At 35.9% G+C, this 17998-nt stretch overlaps 1 protein-coding gene across 1 annotated transcript in view; it reads right to left on the reverse strand.

Annotated features, from left to right (window-relative positions):
- RpL5 (ribosomal protein L5) overlaps positions 1-5428 on the reverse strand; it is a 46882-nt gene extending 41454 nt beyond the window's left edge. The window contains exon 1 of the mRNA XM_081764814.1: positions 5269-5428. Within this exon, the coding sequence (XP_081620940.1) occupies positions 5269-5271 (3 nt within the window). The 5' untranslated portion in view covers positions 5272-5428. The remainder of the gene's footprint in view (positions 1-5268) is intronic.
- Between the last annotated feature and the right edge of the window lie 12570 nt (positions 5429-17998).

Below are 17998 nucleotides of genomic sequence, written 5' to 3' on the forward strand. Positions count from 1 at the left end.
ATTGGGAGATTTTTTCGTGATTCTACTGTTTCAGTCATTTTCCTCACTGTATCATTCCGTTCGGTCGCATCACTTCCCTTAGAAGCGGAGAAACTAGAAAACACTGCGAACATCTATTTCATTCCCTTCCTCTCCCAAATTTGTTCAAGACGTTCTCTGTCCCGGTTCTGATCATAAAAGTCCATACCTACGTCATACATCCGCCAGTTGGAAATTACTGCCTTATATAGTCGCACCTACATTCATCTGTTGCAGCATGGTGAAAGCAGAAGGAAAATTAATAATCTAATACGATGTTTCAAGAAGCACAATTTTCGAAAAAATAATAATAAAATAAACATGCGCTTATTGTACGGTAGTTTTACTGTGTTCAACTGAAAGACTAACTTAATATTTAATGGAACACATCCTGTCTTCAAAAACCCTAAAACTAACTGCTGCAGAAAAAAAAAAAAAAAAAAAATCATTCTCATTGGATTTCTCCACTGTGACAAATCAATCCATGATGAAATTATTCAACTCCATTGAAGACGAGCCCGCGGTAGTCACTGTAGCTTACGAATTCAGTAATGTCCATTACGAAGTATAATAATAAATAATAATAAAAATAAATAAAAAGTTAGAACCGAAATTTACGACCGGGTGGCTGAAAAAGCCTCGGACAGGAGGAGGATTATCTTAGTAAACGTTACTTAAATTTTAACATTTACAACTAAAGTTCATTCAACGAATCTTCTGATCCTGATGTAAACATTGCAGAATTGTATTACTCCGCCAGTCATCGGGTGATTGGCTATCGGTCAGCGCTTCTTTCGAGAAGCACGTGCTTGTACCCTCTCGATGTTTTACTTATTCCCCGCATGTGGCCATATTGTTAATTGTAATTCGCGCTAAAGTTGGGTCAAAACCACTTTCAATGCATGCGTATTCTCTTTTATTGCATTAATTCAATTTAGATCTTAGGTGAAGTGTTGTTTCTGTTGTCTAATTGTAAGGAATTCTGGTAATGAGCCTTATAAGCAAGGGCTATTTTCTTCTGCCGCATGGGTGTTATAAGCGTTCTAACCAATAAAATCAAACAAACACCACGTGTATTTGTTTACATGAGGTACTGAACGTTCCTTGAATAAACTTTAGAAATGGGTTATGTTTAGCACAAGGAGTCCAGAAAAACGTAAGTAAATATTTCCTATGGGCATTTAGATCCTATACACAAGGCGAATTGAAAGGGAGTATGAAAATTTTGAGAGATGAATCCTGACACCAAATCCAATAGAAAAGTTCCTATAAAAATGAGTCGAATTCCGCTTCGTTTTCGAGTTACAGGGTTTCCAACTCGGGATCCAAAATCGGCTCGCGACAATGGAAAATAAAATATAAAATTCGCGTTAAACCAGAACTATAAGTTAAAGTTATGATAAAGTTCAGAAAGTTGATTTGAATCAATATGATGATCTTTACGTGCGTTGCAATTTGGTTGGAAGTGTTGCCAACTTGGCAAAACTTTAATTTGTTTCTAAATCACACTACGTGGATTTTATTTGATATTTGGTATTCATTAATGATTGTAAACATCACATGAAGCACAATTTTCCCCCACATCACCACAAAAAACTTACATGTATTTCATTAAAAAGTTTTATCTCGTGCGTTATTGATAGTTTGCGTGATTCGGTGTCGCGAACATCGTCCTAGTGTTCTCTGGAACCATGACAATTGTTTTGACTGGTAACATGACATTGTAGTGCACTAATTACAGTGTTTGTGTGAATAATAATGGAGAATTCCTATTACAGTAAGGACGGTATTAAATGTGTTGTATATGCTAAAAGCCATAGGAGGATTGTGCACAGAAAGAATTCCAGACAAAAATTTTATCTTGCGGTAAAATATATGGATTGCGTACAGCGTGTCTGCCCAAACGTACTATTAGGGAAGGATGTTTATTTGTGTTCTGTACACAAGGCGATTTGAACGGCAGTATGAAAAATTTTGAGAGGTGAATCACCGTAATCTAGGTTTCACCGATAACGGCTGATTTTAATGGCGACACATTCATGTTTAGCATGTTAAATGTCTGGTTAATGGTTTCCAAGTCTACATTCAGAGGAACAAATTCTTTATCTTGCTGGTGCATAATTTCATATTTACACCTTCTTTCGTGGTCACCAATATCTCACACACATCCACGCTGTTCACGGTAAATATTCAAAGCACCCTTTACACAAATAATCATCCTCTCCTAATACTACGTTTTAGCAGACGCGTTGTAAGCAATACACATATTTTACCGCAAGATAAAATTTTTGTCAAGAATTCTTTCTGTACACAATTATCTTATGCCTTTTAAAAAAATCAATACATTTAATACGGTCCTTACTGTAATAGGACTTTTCCATTATTATTCACACAAACACTGCAACTAGTGCACTAGAATATTATGTTACCAGTGAAAACAATTTTCATAGTTCTAGAGAACACTAGGACGATGTTCACGACACTGAATCACGTAATAAAATGTTTCGTGGTTGCAGCAGAACTTCTTGAACAAGTTCGAACTTGATGCGCGGAGTTATGAGAGGTTTTGCAATAATAAAAGATAAATTTTCTTATCCTTCTTTTATTATTATTATGACAACGTACAAAGATGTAGTTTTTATTCGATATTTTGGTTTTACTAATGATGGCAAACATCAAGTGAAATTCACACTTAATCATGCAAACTATCAATAACGCACGAGATAAAACCTTTTAATGAAATGCATGTACGTTTTCGAAAACTGTGGTGGTGTAGGGAAAATCGTGCTTCATGTGATGTTTACAATCATTAATGAATACCAAATATCAAATAAAAACCATGTAGTGTCATTTGGAAACAAATAAAAGTTCTACCAAGTTGGCAACACTGCCAACCGAATTGCAACGCACGTAAAAATTATCATATTGATACAAATCAACTTTCTGAACTTTATCATAACTTTAACACATAGTTCTGGTTTAACGCGAAATTTATATTTATTTTCCTTGTTGCGAGCCGATTTTGGATCCCGAGTTGGAAACCCTGTAACTCGGAAACTAAGCGGAATTCGACTCATGTTTATAGGAACTTTTCTACTGGGTTTGATGTCAGGTTTCATATCTCAGAAATTTCATACTCCCTTTCAATTCGCCTTGTGTATAGGATCTAAATGCCCATAGGAAATATTTACATTTCAAGTACAAAAATCGAAATTTCAATAATTAATTGTGAATGTTAGGGGCCGTAGCCGCATGAACGGTTAACGGATATTAAATACTTAGATACTTCTCCAATACATGTAAAAAATTCAATTTTTAAAAGGTGGGGTTTTTGAGAAAATGGCGTCTTAATGAAATTTTCAGCTTTTCATCATGCTATAACGTGGAATGTAATAATCAGAAACTTAAGTCCTTTACATTTTCAAGAGACCGTATGGAGTAGATTTCGATGCTAGAAGCAGATAGTTGATGTTCATGAGAACAGAAAAAAAATGTTTGAAGTTAGCAAAAATTTCACCAAAGTTTGCAACATTGCGAGTGAATTGCACGATTCCTATTGGACCAATCGACGAATTTTGGCCCTCCACCGAAACACACAACTTTATACTCTTCCTGCTATTGCGATTATGTTACTAAGTACACTCGTTTCTCCACAACAAAACTTTTAATTTGACATGTTTTTGAGTTTTTCGAGCAATCGGAGAGGTGGGCAGCCATTTTGGAAGGCTGTATATCGAAGGAAAAATATTTTTCAGCAAAAAGAAAAAATATGGGTCTAATAATATTGCATGTAGATCCCATATAAAAAAAATAAATTAAATCTGAGACCATGATGGGGACCAATTGTGGTTTGCCTGGACGATTTGAAATGGAATCCGTCAACTGTTAAAGTAAGTACCTGCATACAAGAAAGGACTAGATTAGATACTTACTACCGGTTTACTATTTCTGTACTGTGTATAAAAGCTATATTTTATTTTACAAGTGTAACGTTACTAGCCTGAATCTATTTCAAGTGCTATAAGAACTCTCACTGCTGCAAAAAAAATGTACATTAAGGTACTCGTAAATGCAACATACACTACCCTAGTGTGCAATCCCTAAAGGTAAAAGCTGTTAGATACATAGTAACATGAGAAACATTGTGTTCCCACTATCTCATGACACACACACACCCATCCGCTTCGCTCTGGTCCGATTCGGCATTCTGTCTTTCTGCAGTGTAATTTTTCAAATGGAATGTCTCGGCAAGGTTCTAGATTACTGGTCCCCCTTCCCATTGAGCAGTAATAAAGACAGAAAACAACGTGCCCTCCGTGGCTCTAATCCGCCTTCACTCACTCACACTCGATCGGCAATACTGTGTAAATTAAATGTATAAACTTTAGTACAGAAAGAAACCAATCCAGCTACTAACCTACATGGGGGACCAGTAATCAACTTTCCCGTATGTGTCCAACGCTATAACTAATTTTTCAACAATTATTTATTGTGCTTCCATAGAATTTCATCTATGGTAAGTTGATTATTTCGCCCAGCGCAAATATTTTGCAGGACGATTAGTGAATTGTAATTTTTCAACAATCATTCCCGGTATTCTTAAACCTGTACGAATAATTTTTGCGGTTTAGCAACTACGGTTTTCATATTTGTCCTTTTCCGAGCACTGCAGCTCACAATCTGCACTATCCCAATGTTCGCTAACTGTTGTACATTTCTACTATATGATTCCTAGAAGTTCTTTGCATTTCTAAAACTAGGTCATTACTCCCGAACATCTAAAACAAGAGAACATATGATCGCAGTTGAAACATGGACTACGAACGCTTATAAAATTTTACTCTCAATAAACTAAAAGACATTATTGTATCAGAAATAACTGCATTAAATTACCCGTTTTGCGCATTTCTACAATACTGCACATAGCACAGGTACGAACTTTGAAACTGCAATATTTAGTTTCTAAACACTCGGTTACATTGCCCTCTTTACATGCCACTATTATATTCTCGTTGTTGTATCACGAGTTACAATTGGTTCGTACAAAGTAATTTTATTGGTTTACATTTATTTTTCGTACACCGTAACACATCACTGTCTCTCCGCCATGATACTTGACCACGTACAATCAACACTTTTATATCTAGTTTTATCTCATACAACAAAAACCATCCACGTTACATTTTCACATATATGAAAAATTTACACAAAAATTTAAATTATGATTTCAGTAACTCACTAAAACATTACCATTTTTTATAATCACAAAATTTCATTTATATCCCTGCCAGGTAGCTTCGGCTGAAGGCTAACCACGTTCCGAGAGAAACTTGATGTAAAACTACGCATGCGCATTCTCTCATTTTCTTCTTCTTCTTTCTTGGACTTATATTTTCTTTTTCTTTAACTCTTATAACCAAACTGTATCTTCGATGTTACGAGATTTAAGTAGAAAGTCCACAATATATTTTTTTAAAAAATTTGTGTTCTTTAAAATCTTCCATTGTTTCCTCCTATTCATTTGCACTTCGTTCCAAATGCACAGTACAACTAGTAGACTATAATATCATTGAAACAAAGATAATTTAGCAGGGGACGCTCCTATCAAAATGCTCAGGCTAGACAAACTATAATAAAGTGTATAATCTAGTACACAATAAAAATTTATTGTGTACTCGCCTATGTTAGTGGCCTAATATTACAAGACAGTGACGTGCCGTGGAAAATCAGCGCCCGGCGCTAGTATATATGACGGCTCCCACTTAGGCCGCACCTCCATTGCATCCGAATGCGAGTGCGAACGCGAATGCGAATGCGAACTGCGAATTCATGTGCCTCTACTACATCCGAAGTTTTGCTATTTGCTCAAGTATTTGCTCAAGTATTTCATTGATAGGGATTATATAAGAATCAAAAATCTGTTAAGGAGAAGTCAGAGTATTCATAACTTCAGTATCATTGATGCCCAATTGTTTTAAGAGTGATTGCTGGTTGATGAATTTCTAGTAAGTATAGGAGTCGTAAGGATGGAAGAGCAATGAAGATTAGTGTAATAGCAGGCAGGATCGTTCAAATAGTCTCTAGGGTTTGTCCTTCTAATAAGTTGCGGTTAATATATGTGTTTGGTAGAAGAGAGGTTAGTAGATAACCTACAAGAATTGTAATTATGGTTACAATGAGTATTATATGATCGTGAAAAAATACTATTTGTTCTATTACAGGGGATGCTGCATCCTGAAGACCTAGTTGAGTTCAAATGGCCATTTCTAAGGAAGATGATTACTCTTATATTTGGGGCTTAGACCCAATGCACTTATCTGCCACCTTAGAAGTTTGTTAGTAAGGGAAGTTCTGCATAACTATGTTCTGCGGGTAATAGGTTCTGAAATCATTCTAAAGATGTTGTTTGTTGATCTGAAAAGACTACTGGTCGAGCTCTTGCAAAGGCTTCTCATATAATAATTACAAGCACTAAGACGGCAACGAAGGAGAGGAATGAACCAATACTTGATACTATATTTCATGTAGTGTAGGTGTCAGGGTAATCTGAATACCGACGAGGCATTCCTCTTAGATCTAAGAAACGTTGAGGGAGGAATGTGATATTTACTAAGAATTGAATTTTTAGTCATGAAGGATTTATTGTTGTTCCTCTAAATAAGGGGAATCAATGAATAAGTCCTGCCATGATAGCGAATACAGCACCTATAGATAGTACATAATAAAAATGCGCTACTACATAATAAGTGTCGTGGAGAACAATATCTAAAGATGAATTTGCTAATACGACTCCTGTGAGACCCCCTACGGTAAATAGGAAAATGAAACCTAAAGTTCATAAGATTGAAGGTGAGTAAGTTATTTGTGCTCCGTGAAGTGTGGAGATTCATCTGAATACCTTAATTCCTGTAGGAACAGCAATGATTATTGTGGCTGCGGTAAAGTAAGCGCAAGTATCAACGTCCATACCAACAGTGAATATATGATGAGCTCAGACAATAAATCCTAGAAATCCAATTGCTAGTATTGCATAAATTATTCCTAAAACACCAAAAGTTTCCTTTTTACCACTTTCTTGGGTTACAATATGTGAAATTATGCCGAATCCCGGAAAGTAGTATAGACCGTACTTCTCCCCGTAATTCGTTGCCAACCCCCTAAAATTAAGTTATCAGTTTTTATACTATTTTATTAAAATTTTCCGAATTTTACGCTATTTTTGGTACAATTTATGGTGATTTTATACAATTTGAGGTGATTTTATGATAATTTTATACAATTTTTGGTAATTTTCCCTACATTTTGCCATATTCATAGTGATTTTCAGTGTTGCCATCCAACAAAAAATATTGTAAAATATTTTTGATAATATACTTTGATATCTAAGAGGGTAACACTTGATAGAAACACACAAATGGTTAAGAATACAAAGGTTACTTACCGTTCTTCCGAAGCCTCTAAGAAACTTGTTCCTTCCCTTTCTTATTCCTCCCTTAAGTGGTGAAGAATAGCTGAATGAGCTTGAGGGGATGCCAAGAGAGGGTTATGGTTTTCTTAAATAGAACTGGTGTTTGTATTCAAGAAACTAATTGGAAATGGTTGAAGGAAGGAGAGACATATGGTGAAAGAATGATGGGTCCTAAGGTCAGGTAACCAGTGGGGGAAAGGAGCAGGAAGAGGGGGTGGGAGTAGTGATATTGCTGTATGTTGACTCGGGCTCTCTGATTGGATGATCCCTTTCCTTTGTTTAGTGAGAGGTAGGGGGCATACAATATGAGACGACAGAAAAACGGGTTGGAGGGGGATGAGAAGGTGTATAGAATTCTTTGACGGCATGTAAAGAAAAAGATTAGTGCCAGGTGGTATGAATGTTGATGGTCCAGAGGATTGGAGGTGGAGTGGGAGTCCTTTCATGAGGAAATGAACCTTTTTTAAATTGGCTTGTTATTGTCAACCAGCTTGATAATGACCCTGCAACCTGAGGTTAGGGAAGATCGATCCCTTCTTTACCTGAGTTTGAATTCATTGCAGTTAGAATAAAATCTTTACCTGAGTTGAGTCTTTCTTTTTCCTTTAGCAGGAAGGCTTCAAACATGATTCCTTTAACACATTTTTGCATAAATTAGTTTAATTTTTAAAAATTAGATTAATGAATTAATTATTCATGAATATTAATTAATTGGTAACGAAAGGGTTAGAAAGAATGATTTTTTCGTGTTTAACGTTTATTTTAGAGGTATATTGTGATATGTAGGGGAAAGTCGGATAGTATCGGACAGCGTATAGTATCGGACAGTGTATAGTTCACTATTTTCGGAACAGGATGGTGACACTCTTTACCCATGTATTAGTAGTCCTTTGTGAGGGAAGCGTGCCGCCAACATTCTGAGATAGTACGTTGAAAGGTGTACATGTGGTGCGACGATTTGTAGTTTTTGTGCGGTTTGTGGTTGCACGTACTTAATTTTGTCGGCTAATTACAGAAACAAAATTAAGTGAAATATGAATTTAAGTAGTTGTACATTTTTCTTGTAGTTTTGTATCCTAATTGGCATTATATCATTGCCTACATTGCAAGACAAATTATTTCAAGACTCTTTATTATCATGCACGTTGGTCGGGTGGTATCGGACAGGGTGTTGGCGGGCAATATCGGACAGCAATATTCGAAGTTTCAATGCGAAATCTTATATTCTCTCATGTTTTTCAGATAAAAATGGACAAAAAGAGAGGTAAATGATCAGAGGAAAATATGAAAACAGCAATTGAAAAGTGATAAGTGGTGGGATGAGTACAAGAGAAGCAAGTAAACAGTCTTCCGTCCCGAAAAGCACTTTAGGTGACAGGGTCAGATTTCTTTCCTTTGGAAAAGAAATTCAAGTAAAACCGCCAATGGGTAAATTTCAAAACACTTTTACGGATGAACAAGATAAGTTACTGTATACAAGGTCTGTATGATAAGTAATGAGACTCGCCGCGCCGCGGCGCGCGTGTCGCTGGAGCGGGTTTGTCGGTGATGGAGGATGTAGGGGGGGGGTCCGAGCAAAGCAACGCACCGCGCGTCAGTTGGCTCCGAGCCTTAGTGGAGCGCGGACAAGCCTTGGACAAAGCCCTTGTGAACATTCTTGTCACGGCGGAAAATCAACAAACATGCAGGGTTCCATCGAACAGCGTTATGCGATCAAATTTTGCGTTCGCCTGGGGAAAACGGCTACTCAGACGCTTTCTCTCATCACGGAGGCCTACAAAGAGGAAGCCCTATCCAAAGCCCAGGTGTTTCGTTGGCACAGTGCGTTCCGGAACGGCCGGGAAAGCGTTGAGGATCTGGAGAGGGCTGGACGCCCGACAACAGTGACTACGGACGAAACTGTGGCAAAAGTGAGGGATCTCCTGAACTCAGACCGTCGATTATCGTTGAGATTGATTGCTGATGAACTCGATATGAACCACACAACAGTGCACAAGATTGTGACGGAACAATTGGGAATGAGAAAAATCTGTGCGAAACTGGTGCCGCGAGTGTTGACTGACGAACAAAAGCAACGACGTGTTGATTGTTGTCAGGAACTGTTGAACCTCATGAACAGTGACCCTAACTTTGAAGATGACGTCATAACAGGTGACGAGTCGTGGGTGTTCCAGTACGACCCTGAAACGAAACGTCAAAGCGCGGAGTGGCACACTCCTGCGTCCCCGCGCCCCAAGAAGGCCAGAATGTCGAAGTCAAAGGTGAAAACAATGTTGATTGTTTTTTTTGACAATGTGGGGGTGGTCCACAAGGAGTTTGTACCCCAAGGACAAGCCGTCAACGCCGCCTTCTACAAACAAGTCCTTGAGAGACTGCACAGGAGCGTCAAGCGGAAAAGACCGGCGATCGCTAGCCGGTGGAAGTTGCATCACGACAATGCCCCTGCCCACACCGCCTTCTTAGTGACCTCCTTTTTGACCCGGATTGGGGTGGAAGTCCTTCCACAACCACCCTACAGCCCAGATGTGAGCCCGGCCGACTTCTTCCTCTTCCCGAAGCTGAAGCCACGCTTGAAAGGAACCCGTTTTGCAGACGTCACAGCCATCCAAGCAGCCGTGACCACATTTCTAAAGGACATGCCGGCTGCTGACTTCCAGGGGGCGTTTGCAGCGTGGAAACATCGATTGCAGAAGTGCATCGACGCAAGAGGAGAGTACTTCGAAAGCTTTTAAGTCCCTGTACAGATCAGATCAATAAAACAATGTTTCCAGACCTGGTCTCATTACTTATCATACAAACCTTGTAATCTTGTCAAAGATCTGGACAGCCAGTTGATGCCTCTCAACAAGAAAAAAAATTTTGAAACTAGTTTTTAAGTTCGCTGAACACTTGAAACTGAACCATAAATTTAACAGAAATAAAGGACTAGCCGGGAAAGATTTTTATTATTCTTTCATGAAGAGACATCCCAATTTAAGTTTGAGGTGCGCGGAGTCCACAAGTTTGCTGCGGGCTATAGGATTTAACAAGGAGCACGTTGGTATATATTTTTTGACAAACTCTCTGAACCTATGAATAAATATTATTTTAAACCATCGAGAATTTTTAATGTTGATGAAACTGGTGTGTTAGTAGTTCATGAAAATCAGTTAAAAGTTGTGTCTATAAAAGGGAAAAAGCAGGTAGGGAAATTAACATCTGGAGAGAAAGGCAAAAACGTAACAATTCTTTTATGCATAAACGCGTCAAGTGATCAATTTATCCCTCCATTATTTGTGTTCCCAAGAGTAAGAATGGACAAAGAACTTACGAAAGATGCTCCCGAAAGAAGCCGAATTTGATCCTCAACCAAGCAGTTGGATCAGCAAGGAAGTCTCTGAAATTCGACGGCAAAACAAAGACTGATTGCGTAATTTGTGGGGAAAACTTTGATGAGAACTGGATACAGTGTAATTCGCGCAAAGGTTGGGCACATGAAAACTGTGAAAGTCTTGAGAGAGATGCATTTTATTATAAATGTGATATTTGCAATACAACATAACAATCTGCAGTTTGTAACGTATGTAAGAAGACATGAAAGAAATCTAAGAAGGTAATAACAGATCTGTCCGATATAACCCGCCAGTTTTTTATATCTTGAAAAATTAGACTTTTACATTTTTTTCAGTTTCTCTAAATTTTGTAGTAAAAGTGAAATATGGTTTATGTAGTGTTATAAAGATATGTATGAGCATTGCACATATGAGGTTTTTATTTAATTTCTGATTATCGTAAAGTTGTTACATCACATGTTCCTTAAGTGTCCGATACTACCCGACCTTCCCCTATAGTATAGAGTAGTACATATTGTACATAAATGTATCAGATATTGTGGGAGGAAACAGACGTAACTCTAAGAAAAGTATTTTATGTATTTATATGGTGTTTTCACTAGCTGATAGGGAATTTTAGCATAGAGTATCATCTTTGGGGTGATGTAAGGGTATATTCGTGTACGAAACTCAGTTGAATTACAAATTAGATATGTATATATGAATAGTTTAGTCAAGGGACGAATGTATACATATTGTTTTGATATGTGGACAGGAATATATGTACCATATTGCCTGCATATCATCTTCCGTTTGCATGTAAGTGTTTTAAGCATGCCCTCAATGTAATGATGGGTTGCATAACCTCTGTGATGTTATGCAAGGTTGTATAACTTCCACCTTTTGGGTTGTATTGTAGACTTATATATTATGACTTTTTATGCATGTAGGGGTTTAATCATGCGTTGAATGTAATGATGGGTTGCATAACCTCCAACTTTTCGTTTGTATTGTAGGCTTATATATTATGACTCTTTATGTATGTAAGTGTTTTAACTTTACCTTGAATGTAATGTTGGCATATATATTGTGATTTTTACGTGTGTAAGTGTTTGTTAAGTATGTCCTAGGTGTACTTTAAGTATAAAGGATATCACTGTAGTATAATCCATTTGCTTATGTGTATCTTTTAAGTCAAGGCTTCTAATAAAAATATTGATACGTTTACTTACTTATAAAGATGATTCATCTTGTAGAAGACATTATGACGTCAACATGGTTTCCAACTTAGGATGATTTATTGTAGGAACATAAAATATTATAAATACGTATAAATAACCTTATATGAAGCATACGTATTCTTCCTTTATCTTATATAGAATACACATACTTCGTAATATATCAATATTTGTTTGTATATATTTATAGAATAAAACATAATAGCGTAAATTGTAACGATTTATTGTATTTATATAGTTTACAATATTCTATTTCCAATAATGGCATATATTTCTATATTTGCAATATTCTTTAGATAAGATATTTACGATACTTACAATATTCTTTAATAACTTATTCCCATATTTACATTATATATATATATATATATATATATATATATATATATATATATATATATATATATATATAGATTGATATAGGTAGGAGTACCAACTGAAGCATGTTGTGAAAAACTTATGAACTTATCTAAGGATACTATGACTATGTTACGACACAATGTTACCTTTACACAGTTTACTATTTACATATTTACTTATATACTTACATATACACAATACAAATCATTTATGACACTTAATACTTTGATAACCATAAGGTAATGTCCTATAGTCAGTAATACTGTCATGATTTAATCGTCGTCTTTTATTTTCAACTTTTTTCAACTTTATTTTCACCTGGCTTTCGTACAATTCTCCCTGGGTTGTTAACTGTTTTTTATCAACTTTATCCCGAACTAGTTGATAAAAATGATCAAAATTAATTTCTTGTCGTGTGCGATGATTTAAAGTTATTCCTCTCATTTTAAATACATAATCTACTTTCCCCGTTTCAACTTCTTTTAAACGATACGCATATTTTTTGGCCCTAATCCTATAAATGCTTTAATTTCCCATCCCTCGGAAACTTCATTAGTTAGTTCACCCAGGTAGGAACCTAAAGAAAGTGGAGGCTTTTCATCATGTCACTGTACAAACATAATACTATCAGTGTCGCAGTACAATACACGATCAGCCTGTACAGCTGTTAACAACTCGTAAAGTTTTACATGTGCCCACGAGGTGATGAATGCTGCAAGGACAACATTTGAAAATTTCCATGGTTTGTTTTTGTTTTCAATGTTTTTATTCGTCACAATGAGATGTTGCTCTCTAATGGGTAAAACAGTTTGTACCTCATATTGTGGCACCCATAGATAACTCAAAAATTTTTCTGGAGTATCAACAATTACAGATTGCGATAAATCTGTTCGCTGTCCCCATTTTCCATATAGCGAGTTGAGGAATAATTTGGAAATATACCTTAGACCAGGGTTCGATTGAAAATTATTTTCCGTTAACTGAATGCATTCATGTTCATAATAGTCTGCAATATATTTTTCTTTGTCATTTTAGTCTTACACCAGCTGGGAAACCCTGAAGACTCCTGTTTCATTTTTAGGAAGGAATTCACATAATCTTGAAACAGATTATTTTCCAATCCGGATAATTTGAATTCCCAAATTTCGATAATTTGCAGAATTTTGTATCCGAGCTGTAAAGCTACATGAAGTTCAGGGGTACAGTACGTACTAGTGATGACACGTTCGGAATCGCAGTGCATGCAATTGTTAATACTTTGTTCCATACACGTACGGCATAACCCAAACAAAAGGCGTCCATTACACGTATATGGTAAAATTGGAAAATATGTCTTTTGGAGGCAAGATGGTGCATTTGACTAATCCATGAATACCTTCCACTTGAGGAAAGGGTGGCCCCTTGTATATTTTTGGTTTACCTATAGGCAATGGCTTACGTGCCATTACCCACGGGTATAACGATGTTACATCATAATATGCCACGAACTCTTCGCTGGTACATTCGTACAATGCATTGAAACATTCAGTACCTCCACCATGAAAACTATCCTTAGGTACCAGGTGATCGACAAGATCATGACACTGTGTTTGAATAAACTCTTGTAATTTTTTGTCGTTTCTCTCCAGGTGGTTCCATTCGCATTCCCACATTTCAACGACATTAAGATTTAATTTTTTAAGAAATGCTATTTTCGTGATAGTTTTTTCATACCGGTCTTGTAGTGATGTACATTGCTTAGAGATGGAATTCAAGGATACGTGTCGCAGTGTAGGATAACAGTTCAAGCACCCGTGATAGTAACATCCATGAAATTCGTAAACTGTATTTGTTTTACTTTCAAATCCATCGACCTTATACCTCCCAAATCGTTTTTCCAATCCATTTCCGGAATGACGGATTTCATTACCAGTAGTACGTTCTATGTACCGTAACCAGTACATCGCCTTTAAGCTTTGACGATCACGATGGTCGAACCCATAGGGTGGAATAATTGGAATAATTTCTCTGGGTAAATATAAGGTACGATACGTCAGTATTGCCAAACTAGCAATAGTTGGCGCGACGATAAAACATTGGACACCATTTGTTTTGTCCTCAATTAAGTTTGAAAATTTAATGACAGCCTCTGCTAATATTTTGACATCATTTCTACAATATTCCATCATTTCCTTTAGGAGATCATACTCCTCGCCACTTGCAGCACGTTTTTCGTACCAGGCGATGAGTTGGTTTCGATCTTCGGTGCTCCGTGAATCAGGATCAAAATACATTAGCTCGAGAATTTTGCCTACATAATTTTGGTTGTTTAATGTATTAAACAAGTATGGGAAATCTCCCTTTCGTAAATATGCAGAAAGACCTAATGTCTTCGGGAGTTTTGATAATTTAACTCCCATATACAAATACGTGTCACGGAAGTAAATCTTTTGTCCTAAATGCATTTCAACAATTTTTTGCCCTGACATTATTACTTCAGGTGTAAAATGATGGTTCATTATTAAAGTTTTAGCACAGAATTGCATATCATAATTACTGCCATTATGTGAAAGTACAATGATTTTTTTTAAATATTGGTCGAGTTATTAATACATGATTAACAAATCCATCAATGTCGTAGAAATCAAACGAACGGAATCCGTTTTTATCTCCGCATACAAAGCATGTATCATCAAGCTTTATGTCCTTACACTTGTAGCAGGCATGAATACAAATGAGTTAATGTTCTTGTTCTCCTTGTTCATTTTTAGGAAGCAACATTGTTTCTACATCAAAGATGATATACAAAAAGGTATCTGCGTGCTGCACCATAGCCGTTTGAACAAAACAAATATGGTCATCGTTTTCATATGTACAACATGTTTTACAATAACGTTCACCACATTTATGTTCAGACTTACGTGAACGCATGTCAGCCATATCACCGCATTGGACACAGATTTTCTTTGTTTCGCATAAACTCTTTCCGCAAACAAATACTGTTTTATGATTGGCAGAGCATTCATCCCTAGAAAACAGTCTATGACAATCAGGGCACTCGAGTTTAATATTATTATTACAAACATTGTGATACTTTTCGCACATTATGCATTTGAAGTTACACTTATGATGTTCTGTGTGATGATAACCTTCCAAACAAAACAATACTGACAATAACTTTTCTTGTTTAATAGCGTTGTAATATTAGTAATGAATTCATAATGTCCTTCAGTATACAAAATAAAAATTTTCTTTGGTCCATGTATTCCAGGATAAATTACATTGTAGTTTCGAGTTAAACGATTCTTTTCGTAAACAACAATTTGATAATGAGGTACTAGCTTATTTTGAAACTTTTTTTACATCATCAATAGTGCATCCATGTTGGATTTCAATGTTAACTTTAGCATTGACACAGAATTCTTTTGCCTGATTTAACAAACGTTCAGAATTGTTTCTCAATGTATGTAAGTAGTTTTAACGATGATCAGCCCTACCCATTCCAAGAGTAATACTTTTGAGAAGACAATACACATCCTTTTGTGTAGGAATAGTACATTGCTGCATGTGTGTTACAAGATCAACATATTTTGCTGAACCCATAGTTCGTCCCCTACCTTTACGTGAATCAACAATATGAATTTTGAAATTTATTTTATCACCAAATAAATAATTTTCATTACTATTTAATACATTTTCAATACTACGAACTAGAATGTCGGAGCTTAAATCTGACTTTTGACGCCGCGAAATGTATATTGGTTTATTAATCGTCGTTAGGATTTTCGTATCCGCGCGATTCTTGTGCTGACAACATGGTGCAGATCACAGAGTGTCCTTCCATTGTATTACTCTTGCACAAAGTATGTAATCGCAGTTTCAATTATTGTTTCTTAAAACAATAAATATTTTACACGACGATGTACTATAAATAAATTAATAGTGTTATTCACCGTGGACACAGAAGTTTTGATAGTTCTTTTCGTAGTTTTCAAATGACAAGGTTCCGTAGCTAGACTTTGTGATATGATCCAGAATGTGTTTACCGAAGATACACTTTTTAAGAATCCTTTCACACTTATCAGTAACTATAAATCAAAATGTCCCGTATCTTTTTCAGTTCACTAAGGATACACTTAATACTGTACTGTTTCAATGTAATACAACTTCACTTAATCCACAAGATTTACCGGCAATACACTTGAAAGCTTATCGGCAATTGCACCAATACTTGCCGTTGCTAAAATAATAATATTTCCCGTAACTTTCAGTTCAGCTTAGATGCACTAGTACTTGCCACTAACTATATTTTATAGTTCACCGAAGATATACTTCTAAGTTTATCGGTTAATCCTTCACTACTTTCCGATAATTGTAATTTACAAATTGCCGTAACGAAATTGTTTTTAGGCTAATTACAGCACGCAGCGTAAACCAGGAAACGTATTCACTTTTTCAATGATTCTTCAATACTGAATTACAAACAATGTATTGTTTTATTATGAACACAGACAATTGGAAATTATAAGAATTTTATACAGTTCTAAGAATTCTACACGAATGTTTCCGAAGATTGCCGAACTTTACCGAAGATGAAACATAAGAGCTTATCGAGAATTCCTGTACACGTTTGGTAAATGTAACTTCCAAAGAATTGTAACTTTAAAGATCAGCAAAGGTATACTTGAAAGTTTATTGTTAGATGTACGTGTACTTTGCAATAATTGTAACTTCGTAACGAAATTGTAGTAACAACACACAGAATATAATGATGAACGGCTTCACTTTAACAGTACTAGTTGTATAGGGCGCGGTGAGACTCGCTGCGCGAAATTTTTACTTTTCAAAGCGTAATCTCGTACACAGTTACATTTAGTTTGAAGTCTCGTACTCAGATGTTTGAAAAATACGTGAAAATATTTTTAAATTAGTAACAGTAATATTACGAAATGTAATAATTATATTATATTGTAATAAACACAAACTAATTTCATCAACATTCCGCAACGTTACACAATATGTTGTAATACTTCGACCAAGTTTAGTTGGTTCGTATCTTTTATTACCTCATAAGAACAGCTACGCTGAAAACCTACAAATAATTCGTTTTACTACGAAAACTCCGAAGAATAAAATTCTGAAATAGTAAAAACTCCTAAGAGCAACTTATTTTTACGGATCGCTTGCTAAGCAAGCTCCGAGGAACTATGTTCCGAAAATACAAATAGTTGCGAAAGAACAAATAATTGTTACACAAACTCCTTATTTATTTATCCTCTCGTATTATTAACAGATTCGTTTTCTACGAAAACTCCTAAGAGCAATCTTTGATTGTGAACCGATAAGAAATGTTCCGAAAATACTAAAATGTGAGAACCTACAAATAATTCGTTTTACTACGTAAACTCCTAATTTTTAATGGATCGCATGCCAAATTATTTTTACGTTTCGCTTCCTATGGAAGCTCAGAACAGCTACGCTCTGATCCTACAAAATAATTCTCTCGTGTTATTTCAAATAACACTCCTTGTTAAAAATGTTTCGAAAATACTTATTATTTTACGGATCGTATCTTTTATTCTCTCGTATTATGAACAGATTCGTTTTCTACGAAAACTCCTAAG

Source organism: Thermobia domestica, chromosome 7, assembly GCF_964235325.1.
Source record: "Thermobia domestica chromosome 7, izTheDome1.hap1.1, whole genome shotgun sequence".
Classification (NCBI taxonomy): Eukaryota; Metazoa; Arthropoda; class Insecta; order Zygentoma; family Lepismatidae; genus Thermobia; species Thermobia domestica.